The sequence below is a fragment of the Anoplolepis gracilipes genome, chromosome 6, assembly GCF_047496725.1.
Source record: "Anoplolepis gracilipes chromosome 6, ASM4749672v1, whole genome shotgun sequence".
Lineage (NCBI taxonomy): Eukaryota > Metazoa > Arthropoda > Insecta > Hymenoptera > Formicidae > Anoplolepis > Anoplolepis gracilipes.
In genome coordinates, this window is record NC_132975.1 from 2,732,532 (window position 1) to 2,751,193 (window position 18,662).

An 18,662-nucleotide genomic window follows, 5' to 3' on the forward strand; every position below is an offset into this window, starting at 1 on the left:
CAAAGGCCCCTCTTGCACCCCCCGTGTGTGTGTTATAAAAAGATTCCCTGGCCCATATTTATATTATTCCATGCAAAATTCAAAGCATGCGTTATTTAGAAGCGTACCTTCTACAAGATATATCAAGGTCGTCATTGGCGAGGTATCATTTAAAGTAATTTTTTTTACATGTATGTATCACTCCGCTCACGAGATTGATTTAATACACCTAAATAAATAAACCCGCTTTATTAAATATATATAAGGTGTGAAAATTATGTCCTATTTATGAAACTTGTTTTGATAACTTTTTAAGAAACGACGAGCGACGACTAAAACCTTTTGAACATTATTCAGGACAGTGACCTTGACAACATATGTCAAGATCAAGGTTATTGGGGCTGCCTCCCCTATAGTAAATAATTATCAAATATTTTGCCATATAATGCAAAATGTCAAGAATGGATATTTTTTTTGTGATGATTTCATGATATTCATTCTTTTAATTTTTCGATTTTTTAAAATTATTTTTTGCCATAAGTCTTTTATTTGATTTTTTAAACGTTTTTCTCTAATTGTACAAAGTGTGAATCTCCTTACACAATAAACTGAAATATTTTTCCGAGTTAATACGCTTTCTGTTGTAGTAAGCTTCAGAAGCTATTAAAGATTTATTTTTAGTTAAAGAATCTGATATTTGTAACGTGATTTGTTCCTCTATTTCATCTCTAGAATTTTCAACAATGTCCGAGTTTACATTAATATTTTCATTCACATCAATTGGTACTGCTGTACTTATAAACGTTACCTTACCGGATTTAAAAATGTCTATTGTTTGGTAAAAAATGAGTTGAGCAAATACGTTTTTCTCTAAGTTGCTTTGTACTTAACTCTGCAAAATCATCATTTCCCGAATGCATTATCCACTGAAATTGACTATATGTATATGTAAGAAAAAATAAAAAGTACATGTAAAAAAATTTAATATAGTTTAAATTAATATTTATAAAGAGTGTTTCAGATTTTATAAGTCATTCTTCATTGCACATAAAGATTTTAAAATGTGCTTTAAAAGATTAAATTTATATACAGAATGTGTATATGAATCTGCTACAACTTTTGATAAGAAAATAATTTTTTATGTCCAAATATAAATAAAATATAAATATGTGTGTGTAATTACATTATATATATTTTATATATAAAATACAAGAGAAAAATGACTTGTCGCGCTGCAATATAATTTTAATTAATGTCACAATTTACATGCACCTTACACATGCACAGACACTGTAAAAAAATTAGTTGTATGGACTAAATTTATTATAGTTGGGTGAGCCAATGGTTAATTCAACAATTATTTAGTTGCACTGAAAAAAGATATATTTTATTTATAATATACCTTTTTTTTAGGAGGAAAATGCTTTACGCACTCCCATCAGCCGGTTCTGACGGGAAGTGTGGGACTTCCACTCCTGTGGAGTGATATACCCACTACAAACTCCCTCGCACACGTCCATCCTTGGCCGTATTATTGAGTCCCGACTCACGTTGCTCACATCCATCGGCTCAAACGGATTTGTATTTTGTGGTGCTCATCCTTGGATCGGTATTCTTCTCCTTTCGAACTCATTCCTTCCTAATACCCAAACCCATAATCCTCCCCCCACCCCTTTCTCCTACACCATCCCAACTTCCCTACCATACAACCCACACCCCATCCCATACCCTATCCCCTCCCAACACCCACCCCACCCCTTCCACTCGACCTCTCCCTGGCCGACCTTTCTCCACAAATCCTACCCTTGTGCATGTATCGATACATATATCAACACATGCACATTCCCCATCCCCCTACCCCCTCACCCAATACTCAATACGCTTACCCTTCCCCCACTTCTTAGAGTTCGAAACTTTAAGCTCTAGGTCTAACTTTCCATATTAAGTAGGTAAATATAGGTAAGTATACGTAAGTATATATGTAAGTATAAGTATAGGTAAGTATGTAAGTATAGTATAGGTAAGTATATAAGTGTATGTAAGTAGGTGGGTATATATACACACACCTCTACACAAAGAGTACCTTTTACTCCCACGTATATCACGCTACTCACTGTGTCCACACAGTACCAAGCCCATTAAATGTTCCAACATGTTCCTAATAGGACCTACTTTAATATCCTGCACATTGCAATCACATGTGCGACTTCCTCTTGAATGACCGAGTCGTCTAAACCCATTATTCTTATCTCTCCTTTAATGCTCGGTATAGAGATTCTTACCGCGTATTCTAATTGCAAGACATCCTTTAGCTTATTTAAAGTGTCTGCCTTTTCCGTACCTTGAGGACCGGGAATTTCTATTAAAATTCTTCCGCTAATCGCTTTGCGGATCCTAGATGCTTCGATCCCCAGGGTTTTCAGGGAAATATGTTCACGAGCCTTTCTAAGTACATCCGCATACGAGAAGTCCTCACCTATACTCCTAATAGCAACAGCTGCTGTTTTCGGAGGTCTCCTTCTTACAGTCTTGCTATCTCCTTTCCTTATGTTTCCTTAGTAGGTAGGGGAGCGAAATTTTCTTCCTTTTTCCTTCTCGAGTCCTATCCTTTCCTCATTCTTCTCTTTCTAGTTTTAGTCCAGCCTTCCGATTTCTGATTTTCCATTTCCGACGTCATCCTGCTTACCTCCCTTTCTGGGCAACATCCTTTTTAGCTCTGGGAGGAACTAATTGGATATTGCTCGTAATTCTCTAACCTATTTAGGCTTAGTGTCACGCTTGGAACCAGGGTTAGGAGGTCTAGGGGGTCTTTACGGTAATGCTTCCAACTCTGTCTCAGTCTCCTCTTCTTGAATCTTTTTTCTGCCCTTTGGCGATCTTCCTTTCTCTGTTTCTATGCTTTTGTACATATTTTCTTTCCTTTCTTCTTAGACTTAGTCCTTGACACCCATCTGTCAAGGGTTAGGCTTTTCTGCCTTTTCTTTTGAGCTGTCTCCACTTTTTTATTAATCTCCTTCATTTCTGCTTCTGGTATGGGAATTGTACGTGCTATGTCTAGCCTATTTTCCGCAAAGCTTTTTCCTCTTCCTTTTGAGGAAAATGCCTTTACCTTACTTAGCTCTAAATTTAAATCCTCCATTACAGCTTTAGCCACTCCAATTCTCCGGCCATGCGCTCTTTAACCTTTTGGGCAATCTTCAGTTGAGTAGTCAAGTCGTTTACTCTTATCCGTAGAAGAACGGGATCACCTGTACTTTCCGCCTTACCTACTAGCGCTCTTATAATTTTTCTTAGATTACCATGTATAGTTTTCATGCGACCACTGAATCCTCCCTGGAATATTCTAGATTTAGCTCGAATTAGTTCTACCTCTTCAAGCCACTCCAAAGCTAGGGCGCCCAACATCTCGGCCGTCATACCGTAATATTCCTCTTCCTCATATTCATCAGGTGAGTCCTCGAAAAATTCTTCTAAATCAACATTCGACGGTATAACTAGTTTCTTTTGGAGCCTCCTAATATCTTTTACCTTTTTCCTTTCAGTATTTCCTATCCCTTTGGTCGTTACTTCTTCTACTGAAGACTCCTGTTTTCGAGTATGTTGGCTGTTCCTCCGAATTAACCAGTGTAGACTCGGATGCTGTCACTGTAACTTCCTTCTCTAAAACATCCGATCCTTCCAAAACAATCGCTTCACTCTTTTTCCCTTTCCTTATCTTGGAAGCGGTCTTCGACTTCTCCGTTCCTTTTCTTTTATTTTGGGAACTAGTGGCACATTCGCTCATTCCTGAGTCCGATGGTAAAGGCTCTGTCGAGGAAGTATCCTTTATTGAGACTTGTGTTTCCTGCACATTTATCACCGCAGTGTAATCCATCTGATTATCTTCATTAGCGGTAGTATATTCGACCGGGGCGCCCGCTGGCAACACTCCGGCTTGCCCATTGCTTGTTGATGACACGCCGGTAACTGGGACAATTACCGGAATTGCGCCAACCCTGGAGGCTCCGAGTACCCCCTGAAGTGGTAAGTTTTTTCGTGTTTTGTGTGTGATCCATCATGTTTAAAGAAAGAGTGGCTGATTGCATAGCTCACGAGCACAGCCAAACCCGGGTTTTTGTTTCGAGGTTTTCCTTCCTTTAGCCGTTCACGACCACACGGCTTAACCTCGCTGCGGTCATGCATCCCTCGGCACGGACTAGACCCCTAACAGCACATGTAGATTCTGAGAATGTTCATAGAATATCACAAAAGTATCTTGCGTATATTCTAAGAACATTCGAAAGACGTACTGTGATATACTAAGGACATACTGAGAATGCTCTAATGTTTCATCTATTATAGTTCATAGTATATACTATAATATTCTATAATAAATCCAAAAAATATTATCAAAATCATGCACGCACACACACACACACGCATGCGCGCACGCACGCATACACACACACACACTGTTTATATGTATACATACACACACACATACACAGATTTTTTAATAAAAAATTATATTTATGTTAAACACATATATTACTTATTTGCGCCTCCTTTATCTGTCCTATCCTTCTTCCTCTGTATTAGATTTAATTACATAATATTTAATACATAATAAGATATAATTAGATTATATTTAATATTATAAAAAAAACTTAACATACAAAAATTATCTTTTTCTCGCGTACGCCTTAGCCTCCGTCTACTCCCGCTATCCTTTCCCCGTACCCTCCTTCTTTCTCTCTCACACTATCATTCTATTGTGCTCTCTTCCGTTTCCCACCACATCATGCTCTCATTATTCTATGCTATGTACAATGCACATAGCGCTCTCCTTATCCTATCCTATACCACACGTCTATCGCGCCGTCTCTTTCTATTGCGTTGCGAACGCCTATCGCGTTGTCTCTTTCTACCGCGTTGCGAACGCCTATCGCGCCGTCTCTCTCTATCCATCTCCCTACTCGCAGATCCATCGGTTACGCCGCGGACCTCTCTTCCCTCTTCGCAAACCCCTCATCTACCGGCCGCGTCGCAGACCTCTCTCCTCTCCGCAAACCCCTTGCCTACCGGATGTATCACGCACTTCTCCCTCCTCTCCGCTGTCTCCTCGCCTACCGGCTGCGTCGCGGACCTTTTCCCCCTTCTCCGCTGTCCCCTCGTCTACCGACTGCGCCGCGGACCTCTCTCTCCTCTCCGCGTACCCCTCGCCTATCACCCGCGCCGCGGACCTGCGTGACGTCATCTCCCCCGCGCTCGCAGTTCCCCGCGCCCGCGGTTCCCCCCGCCCCGGCATCCCCCTCGAGCACCTGGGTTAGAATCTCCCTTACATCACTATCATTATTTAGTTAATTATTATTACATATGTTTAATTATTTATTCGATTTTTATTTAAAAATATAACATGCAAACATTTTAGATATGTTCCTTTTATTTAATTATCAATATTTAGTATTGAGTACTATGTATAAAACCCAGAATTAGCAAAATTCTACATTTTTTAGATAAAAATAGCCAGTAGTAAAAACTAATATTTCCTGGAAGAGACTGACAAAAATTGATCTTTTCCCATACTGTACAATATTCCCATATTGTACAGTATGGGAAAAGATCAATTTTTGTCAGTCTCTCCCAGGAAATATTAATTTTTACTACTGGCTATATTTCTATCTAAAAAAATGTGGAATTTTGCTATATTGTAATATTGCTGTAATTGTAACTGAAATATTTGTGCTGTATGAGTTCTATTAAAAATATTAAAACAAATAATAATAGATAATAAATAATAAATAAAAATAAAAAAATAAAAAATCTTTTTATTATATAATATTTGTCAATTATTTTGAATGTTTTTAAAATTGAACTTTTTATCAACGTAACAAATAATTAATTTTTTGGTAAAGGATATGTTAAAAGACAAATTAATTTATTGATACAAATTTTTAATTCTATTATTACAGGATATTCACGATTTTCACGACTGATATTCGTTTTGCTTTTTGTCTTGTCCTGGTGGCAAACATACGCAATAGCGTATTTGTACGAGCAAAAAACGTTGGTGCTGAGCCGTTTTTTTGCACATAATAATTTTAATATCTATAATAGAAAAGATTATATTTTTTGCCAGAAAATATCGGCTTTTACCATTGATGGTTTTCTATCCAAGAAAGTGAAATTTTGCCCCAACTTTGGTTTTTATATATCATTCAGTATTAATAATGTTAAAAACAGATAATAATATAAAGAACAGATCAAAAATAAGTTTATGTAACGATCAACTAAAACGCAGTCACAAAAACAATGTTTCAGTTGTAAGTATGTTATGAAATAATAAAGAAACAAAAAACAGAAACTTACGTTGTAACAGTGCACCTTTCCCGACGTCTCGGACAAGTTCGTCGATTCCAGGATTCGGGAAAAGGGAAAGACTCCAATTGACGAGAACGGGATCATTGATAACAAATGTTTTATTAAGCTTAGTATTTACATGTGGTAGGGGTCGTGTGCTATTTACATGTGTGATTGTGTACGTGTGATGTGCGTGTATGAGTGCGTGGGGGTGAGAGTGTAGGTAGGCGTGAGCGCAAGCGGGCGTGTTCGGCAAGCGGTACGGGTGCAAGCGGTTAGCGATACGGTTGGTTACAGGTATAAGCGGTGCGCATCACAAGCGGGTGGCGAGTATCTACAAGCTAAGGTGGCGCGGGTTGCGAGCGGTTCGTAGTACGTGCGAGTATCTACAAGCTAAGGTGGCGCGGGTTACGAGCGGGTCGCCGTACAATGCGAGTATCTACAAGCTAGGCGGCACGGGTTGCGAGCGGTTCGCAACGCGGTTATTTACAGGTGGTGCGGTGCGTGTCGCAATCGGTTTCGCGTTACAAGCAGGCCGCTGGGCGGCGATCAGGCGCGCTCGTCTTCGGTCTCCGGGAACACCCGGCAGGAGAAGAGGACACCCTTTTCCCAGATCGACGGTTGATCGGGATCGCGGCCGCCGGGAACACCCGGCAGAAGGAGAGAACACCCTCCTTCCGGATCGCGCGGTCGAGAGCGGAGTCGGTCACCGGGAACATCCGGCAGGAGAAGAGAACACCCTTCCGGATCGACGGTCAGGAACTCGAGGAGAGGCTTGAATCTAGTTGCTGGCTTCGCTTCGGAGCTTAACTCTGAGACTCTTGCCCGTCGGATTCAGGATCAGAACAGATGTCTGGTCGTCGGTCGGTCGGGCTTATATACCCGGGAGCTTTCCCTGTCTCTCGTCTCATTTGAGAGAGAGGGGGTTCCCAGTGGCGTGCGCGATTGTCGCGCGGTAGGGAGGGCGCGCATGAATTAAAAACTTTATTATTAGATTGATTTCAATTCTTTTAAACTCAAGAGTGATTAGTGTGTTTATTAATTAAAACAAAAATATCTTTGCTTAAAGTTGTATGTATATATTTTAGTGTTATATTTTAATTATTTTTCTAGTTTATGTATTTTTAAAGTTTATACATTTTGATGTTATTTTAGTATTACATATTAATTATTTTGCCAGTTTATTTTATTAAATAAAGTCCAAGATATTAAGGATCGTAATTCATCATACTTTTTTCACTTACTGTAACTTTTTCGACCCTTAAGGGGATCCTAAACGCACGGACGAACTCCGACGAGATAGCGCCATCATTTCAGCGGAATTAAAATTGTCGATAAATTACCAACAATTTTAATTCCGCCTTTTACCGACATGCATAATTGCGATAGATGTCGTAAAAAACAATTTCTCATTGTGTTCACGGGTGCGGGGACAGGCTTTTTCCGCTAACAGTGTCATTCTATCTCGTTCAATTAGTGACAAAGATAGAATGACGCTGTCAGCGCTTTTCTCTTTCTGATACACACCCAATATGTTGAAATCAGACAATATTTTTTTCCAATGTATCATCTCATACGCGTATGTAAACGTCGATGATAGGAAAATATAAATGTGTTTGACTTTTTTACGTAAATTGAACACAATTTATATTGTTTACATTGACACATATATATATGTTGTCATACATATTAAGCGCGAATAACATGTAGTTATTCGTGTATATATACATATAACATTTATTTGTGCATATACAGAGTGGTTTACATAAATCGACAATATTCTGTATATATATGCATATGTTACACATACGTATCTGTATATATGTATTAGAGCCTAGACAGAGATTGGACAGCAAATTGAATGTTTTTAATAATAATTTTTTTTTATATATTTTAATGTATTTTTTAATAAATAAATTTTTTAGTAGGTAATATGAGTAGAACGACCAAACTAGCCAATAAATTCTTTATTTAATATTACGACGTTTCGACCATTTGTGGTCCTTTTTAAGTGTCACTATAATGAATAACAAATTAATAATAAATTAAGCATAGAAGATAAACGCGACAAAATCGATCAAAGATAAATTAATTAACTTAGTACATACATTCGAGTGAAACAAAGATGTATAACAATGTATTGTACAAGTGGAAGGTAATTAAAACATTTCGCTGTTATAAATATTAATAAGACGAACCAACAAGTGACGAAACACGTCTTGTCAAAACAAATCTTAAAACTGAACTGTCGATTTTTTAAAAAACATTTTAAACGACCTTTATTATCTTGTCATAAATATTATTTAGATTTTCTGTGTCTCTCTGTAAATTTATTGTGTTGTTGTTAAATTTCTTGATAAAAAACATTTCGGCTATTTCTCTCTTTTTTACAAATTTCTCGTTGTGTAAAATATCTGGGCTATCCTATTCAAATTCATGTCCGAATTCTGATCTATGTTTACTAATTACGGATTGACACGAAGGATGCAATTTAATATTTTTAAAATGTTCTTTAAGCCGTGTGCGTAAATGTCTTTTAGTTTGACTTATGTAAAACGCATCACAATTCTTACAGCAAATTTTATATACGACATTAGTTTTATTATCAATGTGTAACATATCTTTGCCACGTTTTATCAATGTGTTAAGCTTATTAGTTACTATCGACGCAACATTGAAACCGGTATCACGTATTGACCGGCGCAAACACGTACTAAAATCCTTAACATAAGGTAGTTACATAAAAATGGTGTTCGGCTGTAATTTTTCGTAGATTCATGAGTATTAGTGGTTTTACGGTTTTTTAGAACATTAATCCTTTTTTGGATGTGTCGCTCAACAAATTGTTCAGGGAAACAATTATTACGTAACTTTTTACGAACTATATTTATATTCTCTTTGTGGAATCTGGCATCCGAGAGCAATAAGGCGTGATCAACGAGATTATATATAGTATTTATTTTATACTTCGTTGGGTGGTTAGAATGAAAGTTGATGTTTCTTTCCGACCATATAGGCTTCCTAAACCAGTTAGTTATAAGTGTTGTCGACATAATCGTTGTATTTAAAAAACTAATGGAATTGTTATGTTCTATTTCAAAGGTAAATTTCAATCGAGGGTGAAAATTATTAAAGGTCTCTACCATCTCATCTATAACTGTGCGCGGAACTACTGCAAAAATGTCGTCAACATATCGATAATAGGCGGCGACGTTAAAACCTAAAGAATGTAGACAATGTGACTCTAGGTCATCCATGACTATCTCGGCTAAAATCGGGGATAAGGGAAAACCCATTGGACTTCCAAAGATTTGTTCATAAAAATGGCCATTAAAATTAAAACTGGTCGAGTCCAAAATTAATTCAATTATATGTAAAAATTGAGAGAGAGTAAAGCTCATGACGGAAGTAATGTCTTTCCAACGTTTCTTGATGGCACTCAAAACTAAATCCTTAGAGATATTAGTAAATAGAGAACTCACGTCCAATGAGATCATCAAATCCTTGTTATCGATAATAGTATCCTTGATCTTAGTGGAAAAGGACCAACCGTCCTTAATATGTGAGGCTGGCTTTTTAATTAATCTATGTATGTCATGTATGTATGTGGAGGGGTGGGAGTCTATTGACCACGTCACCAATTGGCCAGTTTAAAATAAGACTCTCTTGGTTAATCATTGCTGATGACCCTAGGCATCGGTCGATATTAGAGAGCCTATAATCAGAATGGCGACATCAGGAGAGGTCTGCCATTTTTCCAACGAAATTGTGCGAGGAAGAAAGAAATATGCAAAAAAGAGAAAGAAATGTGCGAAAGAGACAGAGACATATGCAGTCTGTCTGTAACTCTGTCATCTGTCAGTGAGGTTAAGATTTTCTGTTAATAATATATTGATTGTCTAAATCTAAATTACAAAATTTTTACAAAATGGTTGGCTGTACAATTCCTTTTTGTAATAATTCCGCACAGAAGGGATATAACATGAAAATGTTACCAACAAATATACAACGCCGAAATCAATGGATTAATAATATTAATAATAAATACCCAAACTGGACACCAAGCAAAAATTCATATTTATGCGAGGTAAAATTACTTGTTAATGAATATTTATGTTATAATATATTGTTTAATTAATTATTGTATTGATAGGTACATTTTGAACCTGAAATGTGGGAAAAGAGGAGGATCGATGGAAAAAAAAAATTAAAACCAAACGCAGTGCCAACTATATTTGAATATTTTCAAAAAGAAAAACTACATTTTTATATTAATAATGAGAAATCTAATCTTGATATTATTGAGCAAGAACTTGTTAATGAAGAAAATCAAATTATAATAAATGATAAACAGGTAAAGTAAAATATGATAGAATATGTACACAAAATAAAAAAAAGTATATATTTAAATATTATATATATATATTTTTTTTTAGATAATGCATGATAAAATCAAGGTAAAGGAAAAAAATAATTCAGAAGAGATAATTAAGAAACTATAATTTAATTTATATCGTGTAAATAAAAGATATAAGATGATAAGTTTAAAATTAAGAAGACTTGAAGAACAAATGAAGAATGATAAGTATAGAAAAGTTTTAAAAGAAGTTTTTAAAGATGATTAAATCAATGCTTTATTAAAAAGAACACAAAGAACAAAATATTGGTCCAATGAGACCATTAAAAATGCGCTTAGATTTAGATTAACTTGTGGTACTAGTGGTTACGAAAAACTTTTTCGACAAAAAATATCACTTCCAAGTTTGCGCACCTTACAACGAAGAATAGAAAATTTGAAGTTTGAGAGTGGTATTTCAAACGAAATGTTTGATTTTTTAAAATTGAAGGTAAATTCTTTTCAAGATATCGATAAAGAATGTGGACTTGTTCTTGATGAGATGAATATAAGTCCAAAGTATGTTTATGATTCTTCAACAAAAACATTACTTGGAAATATAACTCTTTCACATGAAGAAGGTATAGCAACACATGCTCTAACGTTTATGCTAACGGGCATAGCTAAGCGATGGAAGCATGTTGTAGGTTATTTTTATACAGGTGATTCATTTAATGGAGAAACTGTTAAAAATATTATATTTCAGATAATTCAAAAAGCTGAAGAAATTGGTCTTCATGTAAATTATATAACTTCTGACATGGGTCCTGGAAATGGTAAAATATGGAAATGTTGTGGAATCAATGTGGGACGGCATTCTGATGTTAGAAATTGTATGTCACATCCCTACGCTTTAGATAGATTTTTATATTTTATCGCAGATATACCACATCTTCTAAAAAATTTAAAAGAAGCCTTAGTTTCCAATGGGTTTTTCATCTTGCCAGATGAATTTGTTCAAAAATACAACTTACCATCTAATAGAGTAGAGATTACACATTTTAATGAATTAATTGAGTTTCAAAAAGACCTGGAATTTCTCCTTACACCTAGATTACAATATAATGATGTTAATTGTACTAATAATTACAATAAAATGCGTGTAAACAAAGCAAAAAATGTTTTCTCAACCCATGTCAGTAGTTCCTTACAATTTTTATCAAATGAAAATTATAAACCGGAATTTCGCACTACTGCATGGTTTGTTAAACAAATATCTAAATGGTTCTCATTAATGACTTCTAGATCATGCTGTACAGCATTAGGTATTAAGAACAAAAAAATATATGATAATAGTATCTCTTTTCTTCATGAAATAATTGATCTCTTTAAAAAAATAAAAATAGGTGAAAAAGGAATATTTAAACCTGTACAAAGAGGAATCATACTTTCTACAACATCAATTGTTAATTTGGTACAATATCTTTTAAACGAATGCAATTTTGAATTTGTTTTGACTGGTCGTCTTACGCAAGACTGCATAGAAAATCTGTTCTCACTTTTGCGCCATAAAAATGTAATTTTAGATCCTTTACAATTTAAAAATAATTTAAAACTTATTGCCATAAGTATGTTTACAAAACCAATATTAACGGGAAATTATGAAATTGATGATAGTGAACATCTTTCTGGTTTTCTAGAATATTTAAAATCCAAAAAAGATAATGTACCTAATCCTTCACCTACATCTAATGGATCCTTACAATCTCCTACAATCATAGATCAAATTCCTTTGTTTGATAATAGTGCAATAAAAGAATATAATAATATAGAGATGAATTGCTTATATAATGTTGCAGGATATTGTTTGGCATCTATTAAAAAAACATGTATTACATGCTCTGTTTGCATGCAATCTGTTGGTTCTAAAACGCCATTAAATTTTAAATTTTCTGAACTTGTAAGAATTAAATGTTATAATGCAAATAGTCTTTATTTTGTTAATAAGCCAACATTTCAAGTTTTTTTACAATTAGAAAATATTTTTAGACATTACAGTCCTTATTTTCAAAAAATGCGTAATGTAAATTTACATAATTTTTTAGTTGAGAAATTTAATTATGTTTCTACACAATACATTCCAGACTGTCATAAATTGCGTTTTAAGTTATTTTCCAAATTTGCAACGGTACGTTTAAAATTTAAAAATAAGCGTAAAATTATATTAAGTAATCGAAAATATGACAGTAAATCTATGGCGATGCATTATTCTTTTAAATGAGTTTAGTTTATCTTTTTTTCAGTTTTAAATAAGTTTTGTTTATGTATTTTTAGTTTCAAATGTGATTTGAGTTTATCTATTTTTTTGTTTCAAATGAGTTTATCTATTTTTATATAATATAAACATATGTTTTTTAACAATGTGCAAAAAATAACATGTGATATATAATTTTATATATATATTTATTTATTTCCTATTTTAATTTTTAATTTAAACACTGTTTACTTATTAATACAAAATTTAGATAAGTTTGAAAACCTGGCGGCAATGGAAAATGGCGGACCAATCAGAAAGTGGCACCCAGTTGTCGCCACTCTGATTATAGACTCTCTAGTCGATATAAATGGCTGTGGTCAATCGTGACGTGGTCAAACGGGACGCTCCCATGTGAGAGACGTTATACAAGGGGCTACCAACAGACGAAACAATAACTCTTAAAGGAAATCTTGGTTTATGGATCTTGGGTAGACCAGCGAGATAGATTACCGTTGGTACACCTAAGATGTTTGTAAGTTGTTTCATCAATCAATTCATTATCAAACCATGATTTTAATAGTGTATTTATCTTATTCGTAAGCGGTTTAATTGGATCTTTATTTATCTTTCTGTAGGTAAATTCATCATTCAATAACAATTCCATTTGTAGCAAATAATCAGTCTTATTCATTACCACAGTGGCCTGACCTTTGTCAGCCTTGGTGACTAAAATGTCTTTATTGTCAAATAAAAACTTTTTTGAACGTGAAAAAGCACCAAGAATATGCTTGTCGACATAACTTATATGTTTTTTCGAACTCAAAAATCTCTGGAGTGTATTAGCAACAGAAATTCTCGTTGTTTCTAAAAAAACCGTGGAAATCTTATCTGAACAATAAAGGTCGTTTAAAATGTTTTTTAAAAAATCGACAGTTCAGTTTTAAGATTTGTTTTGACAAGACGTGTTTCGTCACTTGTTGGTTCGTTTTATTAATATTTACAACAGCGAAATGTTTTAATTACCTTCCACTTGTACAATACATTGTTATACATCTTTGTTTCACTCGAATGTATGTACTAAGTTAATTTGTCTTTGATCGATTTTGTCGCGTTTATCTTCTGTGCTTAATTTATTATTAATTTGTTATTCATTATAGTGACACTTGAAAAGGACCACAACCAAATGGTCGAAACATCGTAATATTAAATAAAGAATTTATTGGCTAGTTTGGTCGTTCTACTCATATTACCTACTATTAACTAGATACTAGCGATTTTGATCTAATAATTTAAAATAAATTTTTTAATAAATGTTTTTTAATAAATATTTTTCATATAATTTTTTACTATTATATATATATACATAGTAAAAAAAATTATATGAAAAATATTTATTAAACATTCAATTTGCTCGTATTCTATGTCGGCCACCACTTCCGAACACAAAATAGATAATTATTACTAAATATATATATATGTAATTGCAATTTCATATAATAGTAGATATATATAGAGAGTTCTAATCCAGGGATCTGAGGGGGGGTGAGGTAAGCGGGGGGGACGAGGCGAGGTACCTCGCCCCCCCCGCACTGACGGGGGGGGGGGGGGGGGGAGTCCCCCTCAATCGCGGGGGGAAGGGGCAAATGTCCCCCTAGACTGAGGGGGAAGGGGGAGGTACCAAATGCCCCACCCCCCAGATTAAGGGGGGAGGGTGGTACCAAACATCCCCTGATTGAGAGGGGGATGGGGGAGGGGGAGGGGGGGCATACATATGGTTCCGCACGTGGAGGGAGTGTCCTCTCCGAAAGACTGCGGAGGTCTGACGGTGAGAGAGAGGAATGTCAACTGTTATAGATAAAATAATCACCCCACTCTGTTTATTCATAATGTATATTTGCAATAAATAATTACGTTCGCAACGCGGTAGAGGGAGACGGTGCGATAGACGTCCGCAACGTGGTAGAGGGAGACGGTGCGATAGACGTTCGCAACGTGGTAGAGGGAGACGATGCGATAGACGTTCGCAACGTGGTAGAGGGAGACGGTGCGATAGACGTTCGCAACGTGGTAGAGGGAGACGATGCGATAGACGTTCGCAACGTGGTAGAGGGAGACGGTGCGATAGACGTTCGCAACGTGGTAGAGGGAGACGGTGCGATAGACGTTCGCAACGTGGTAGAGGGAGACGGTGCGATAGACGTTCGCAACGTGGTAGAGGGAGACGATGCGATAGACGTTCGCAACGTGGTAGAGGGAGACGGTGCGATAGACGTTCGCAACGTGGTAGAGGGAGACGGTGCGATAGACGTTCGCAACGTGGTAGAGGGAGACGATGCGATAGACGTTCGCAACGTGGTAGAGGGAGACGGTGCGATAGACGTTCGCAACGTGGTAGAGGGAGACGGTGCGATAGACGTTCGCAACGTGGTAGAGGGAGACGGTGCGATAGACGTTCGCAACGTGGTAGAGGGAGACGATGCGATAGACGTTCTATATAGCGTAGGACAAGGAGAGTATGACGTGGTGTGAGAAGGAAAGCGCTGTATGTGTATGACAAGGGAGTGCATGATGATAGGAAAAGGAGGGCATGATGGTAAGAAAAGGAGAGCATGATGGTAGGAAAAGGAGATATAGGTGTGAGAGAAAAGAATAGAGATGAAGAAGGATAGCGAGAAGGAGAGCGTGTTATGGGGTGCGAGAGAAAGAATAGAGAGGAAGGAGAGCACGCATGGTGAGAAAAGGACAGCGATATAGACGTAGGACAAGGAGAGTATGATGTGTAAGGAAAGGAGAGAGCACGATGGTAAGGAAAGAAGGTGACAAGTAAAAGAAATATATAAATGTATAAAAATTCCAAATTTATTTAAAATTAAAAAAATTTAATTACAGAATATAGAAAATAATACTTGAACTATAGTTTTTTAATGTAAATATGGGTTGATTGAACCTTCATGATGATGATTCGACCACCAATTGAATATTTTAAATACATTTTGTAAAGCGCAATTTCGTACATGTCTATCGCAACGCAGAGTAGCATCTAATTTATCTAAAGCAGGAACGTCATCATAGTCGTTATCCAATGTCTCGATAATAAGACCGATTCTCGCATCGTCTTCCAGTAAATTCGCCAACCATTCTCGTTTTTCATGTCCTTTGACATACACTCGAGAAGATGTATCTTTCAACGTCACAGCCTCAGTGATTAAACGTTTAGCCATGTAGTATGGAACGTTCCCATCTTCCCATTGCAGATTATGATGTTTTCCAACCAACCATGCAACCTGAGATCTCTCAGACCTCGTGAGCAAACGAAATGGTGTAAGACTCGTAAAAATATAATGAGAGAGTACAGATCCCTTCGTCAAAATCGCAATTTCTTTCACGATAAACTTTCCTCCAACGATAAATCCTTGAAGATCCACAAACGTTGGCACAACCATAATGAAGAGATATTAGCGAGAACTACGACGACGAACGACTGACGTTAACCATCGAGTATCGCAAGTTTTTATGTTATATGATCCGGTATGCGATTCTCCAATTTCGTTTACAGAAGAATCAAACGTTGGTTGGTTGGTTGGCTGATAAGACGAGCGTTCCTGCTAGTGTTGATTCATGTAATTTTACGTACTACGTTCGTTAGAGGATTGTATTCGACAACGCGATCATGCAAAATGAGACAATAAGCGGTAGTGTTTGCCGGCACATTTTCTTTACAATCAAATTCTATTCTTACGTCTACGGTAGCATTTTTCACCGATTCGTTTTGTCGAGAACAATCGATGATTACAAACGGACCGTAAAGTAGAAACTGTGAGACGGTGAGGCTCGGTTCGAGGTACTCGTATCCGTAATAGTTTTTGCAGAAACGCGCGTACGTGTCGTATAGAATCGACCATCTGTTTTTATCGAAATCCAGATTCATATCGTCGTACGGATAACATTCCGAGTTCAGATACAGTTTCACGTTTGTTAATTTGCAGTCGTCGAATTTACTCATATCCTCGAGCATAACATTCTTCCGACCTGTCTGCAGAGCAAAGATAACGTATCGTGGTTTTTCCAGCTGAGTCGCGGTCTTAATGGCCCACGAATGCTTGGTTGTACGCTGCAACAGCGGAAAATCGTACAGATCCCACGAGCGAAAACCCATGCTGAGGTAGCGTCCGCTTTCCAGAGCGCGCAGCATAGCCAACTTCTTAATTTCACTCAACAGCACATGTGGCATTCGCCATTGTATCTTGAATATGTTGATCACAGGCTCCACCACCGAAGCTCCAACCAGACAATTGTTGTCATTGCGCGATCGTATTAAGATCAACTCGTGACGAGCGTTAATTACTATGCGTCTGTAATCCTCGCAAAATCCCAATAACATGTAGAGCGGTACGCAAAAATTAAAATGTCCATTTACAGTAGTTGGATCACTCCAGCCAGCATTTCTCATAATCACGCTTTTATCGGATGATATTGTTACATAGTTTTTGAGCATACTCGTTATTCCCACGTTTCTGTTGCGATCAATCTCCACGCCATTGAGTTCGTATCGAATCTCGTCAAACATGAATGCTACGCAATTATTTTGCAGTACCACATTAGATCCGTCAGTTGGATTGTTTATCTTCAATTCTCCCTCGATGTATAAGAAACTCTCGTACGGTAATGTATACAGATCCTGTTGTTGTATGGGTATTCTTATCTCGTCACTGTGTCCGAACGTTGTGTTGGCGAATGGGTTGTATGCGTGAGTCTCAATCTTGACGATGCGATCGTCAAAGATCGGTTCGTCCGCGATGTTGAGAATGTCAGTCATCGTTCAAATGTTTCGCACCGCGAATCCCAAAGATTGTAAAAACGCAACGTTTGATGCGTTCAATTTCTTTTTCTTAGCGCAAGATGATTGCGTATTAGCAAATCTCGATGTTGTTGTTGTTGTTGTCGTCACGGGCGTCGTAAAAATTGTGTTGTCTCTCACGTCTTTCGATCCGTTCAGCACGAGCATCACACGCTAATTTTGTCGCCGTCGTACATGCACTCTAATGGTGATCTCTTCTCCTCGAAAATCGAGTAATCGTCCTTCCTGATCGACAACGCGTAACGTTAAATCCGTAATGCTCCGTACGATGATCGGTAGGTAAATGATGTGCGCCGGTGTTTCCGATATCTTATATCCTGGTGGTACCCTCGGTGAAAATTCATGTATCGTATGAACGAGTTTACCGTTGTTGTACGCACCCGCGGTGACATTACATTCGACGCGGATAATGTTCACGTTGATAATGTTAATCGGCACGTCCGACTCGTACCATTTTCGCGGCTGCAGTATACGGTTCGAGAATCCTAGCAGCGATCCAATGTTGTTAGGCTTGCTAAAATTTATTCTGTAGGCGCATTTGATCTCGCTCCGCATCGTATTGTAATTAGCGCGGAGCACTATCGGCCATTCTCCAGCCTCGAAGTCATCGTCGTCAGTTTGTTTTTTATCACCATCACGAACTGCGTGTTGCGAACGTTTTCGTGAAATTGTTTTTTTCAAAAATTCATGTATCGCTTGCAGCTCGTACGATCCCTCGGGAATCGTAATTTCCGCATCGTCTTTGCCAAAGTAAAATTTATTATTCGAGGAATTCACGTTCGATATCGTGTGATAACTCTCAAAATCCGCTAGACCGAGTTCGTATTCACCATCGCTTAAATCTACGGTGGGCGAGTAATTTGCCGCGAGAACGCTGCTCTTCCCAGTCAGCG

At 37.1% G+C, this 18,662-nt stretch overlaps 1 protein-coding gene across 1 annotated transcript; it reads left to right on the forward strand.

The window, feature by feature from the left end:
- Positions 1-10,172: 10,172 nt before the first annotated feature.
- On the forward strand, positions 10,173-11,979 carry LOC140667195 (uncharacterized). Its single transcript, XM_072894945.1, has 5 exons — positions 10,173-10,405; positions 10,472-10,672; positions 10,755-10,811; positions 11,166-11,790; positions 11,960-11,979. Exons 1-5 carry the CDS (start codon positions 10,247-10,249, stop codon positions 11,977-11,979), a joined length of 1,062 nt encoding a protein of 353 aa, XP_072751046.1. The 5' UTR covers positions 10,173-10,246.
- Positions 11,980-18,662: the final 6,683 nt, after the last annotated feature.

Bases quoted from the DNA above. Each gene is read 5' to 3' on its own strand.
- LOC140667195 (XM_072894945.1), top strand. From the start codon at position 10,247: ATGGTTGGCTGTACAATTCCTTTTTGTAATAATTCCGCACAGAAGGGA. The intron at 10,406-10,471 runs GTAAAATTACTT...TTGTATTGATAG, and splicing joins AAAATTCATATTTATGCGAG to GTACATTTTGAACCTGAAAT. The intron at 11,791-11,959 runs GTACTAATAATT...AATGACTTCTAG, and splicing joins ACAATATAATGATGTTAATT to ATCATGCTGTACAGCATTAG.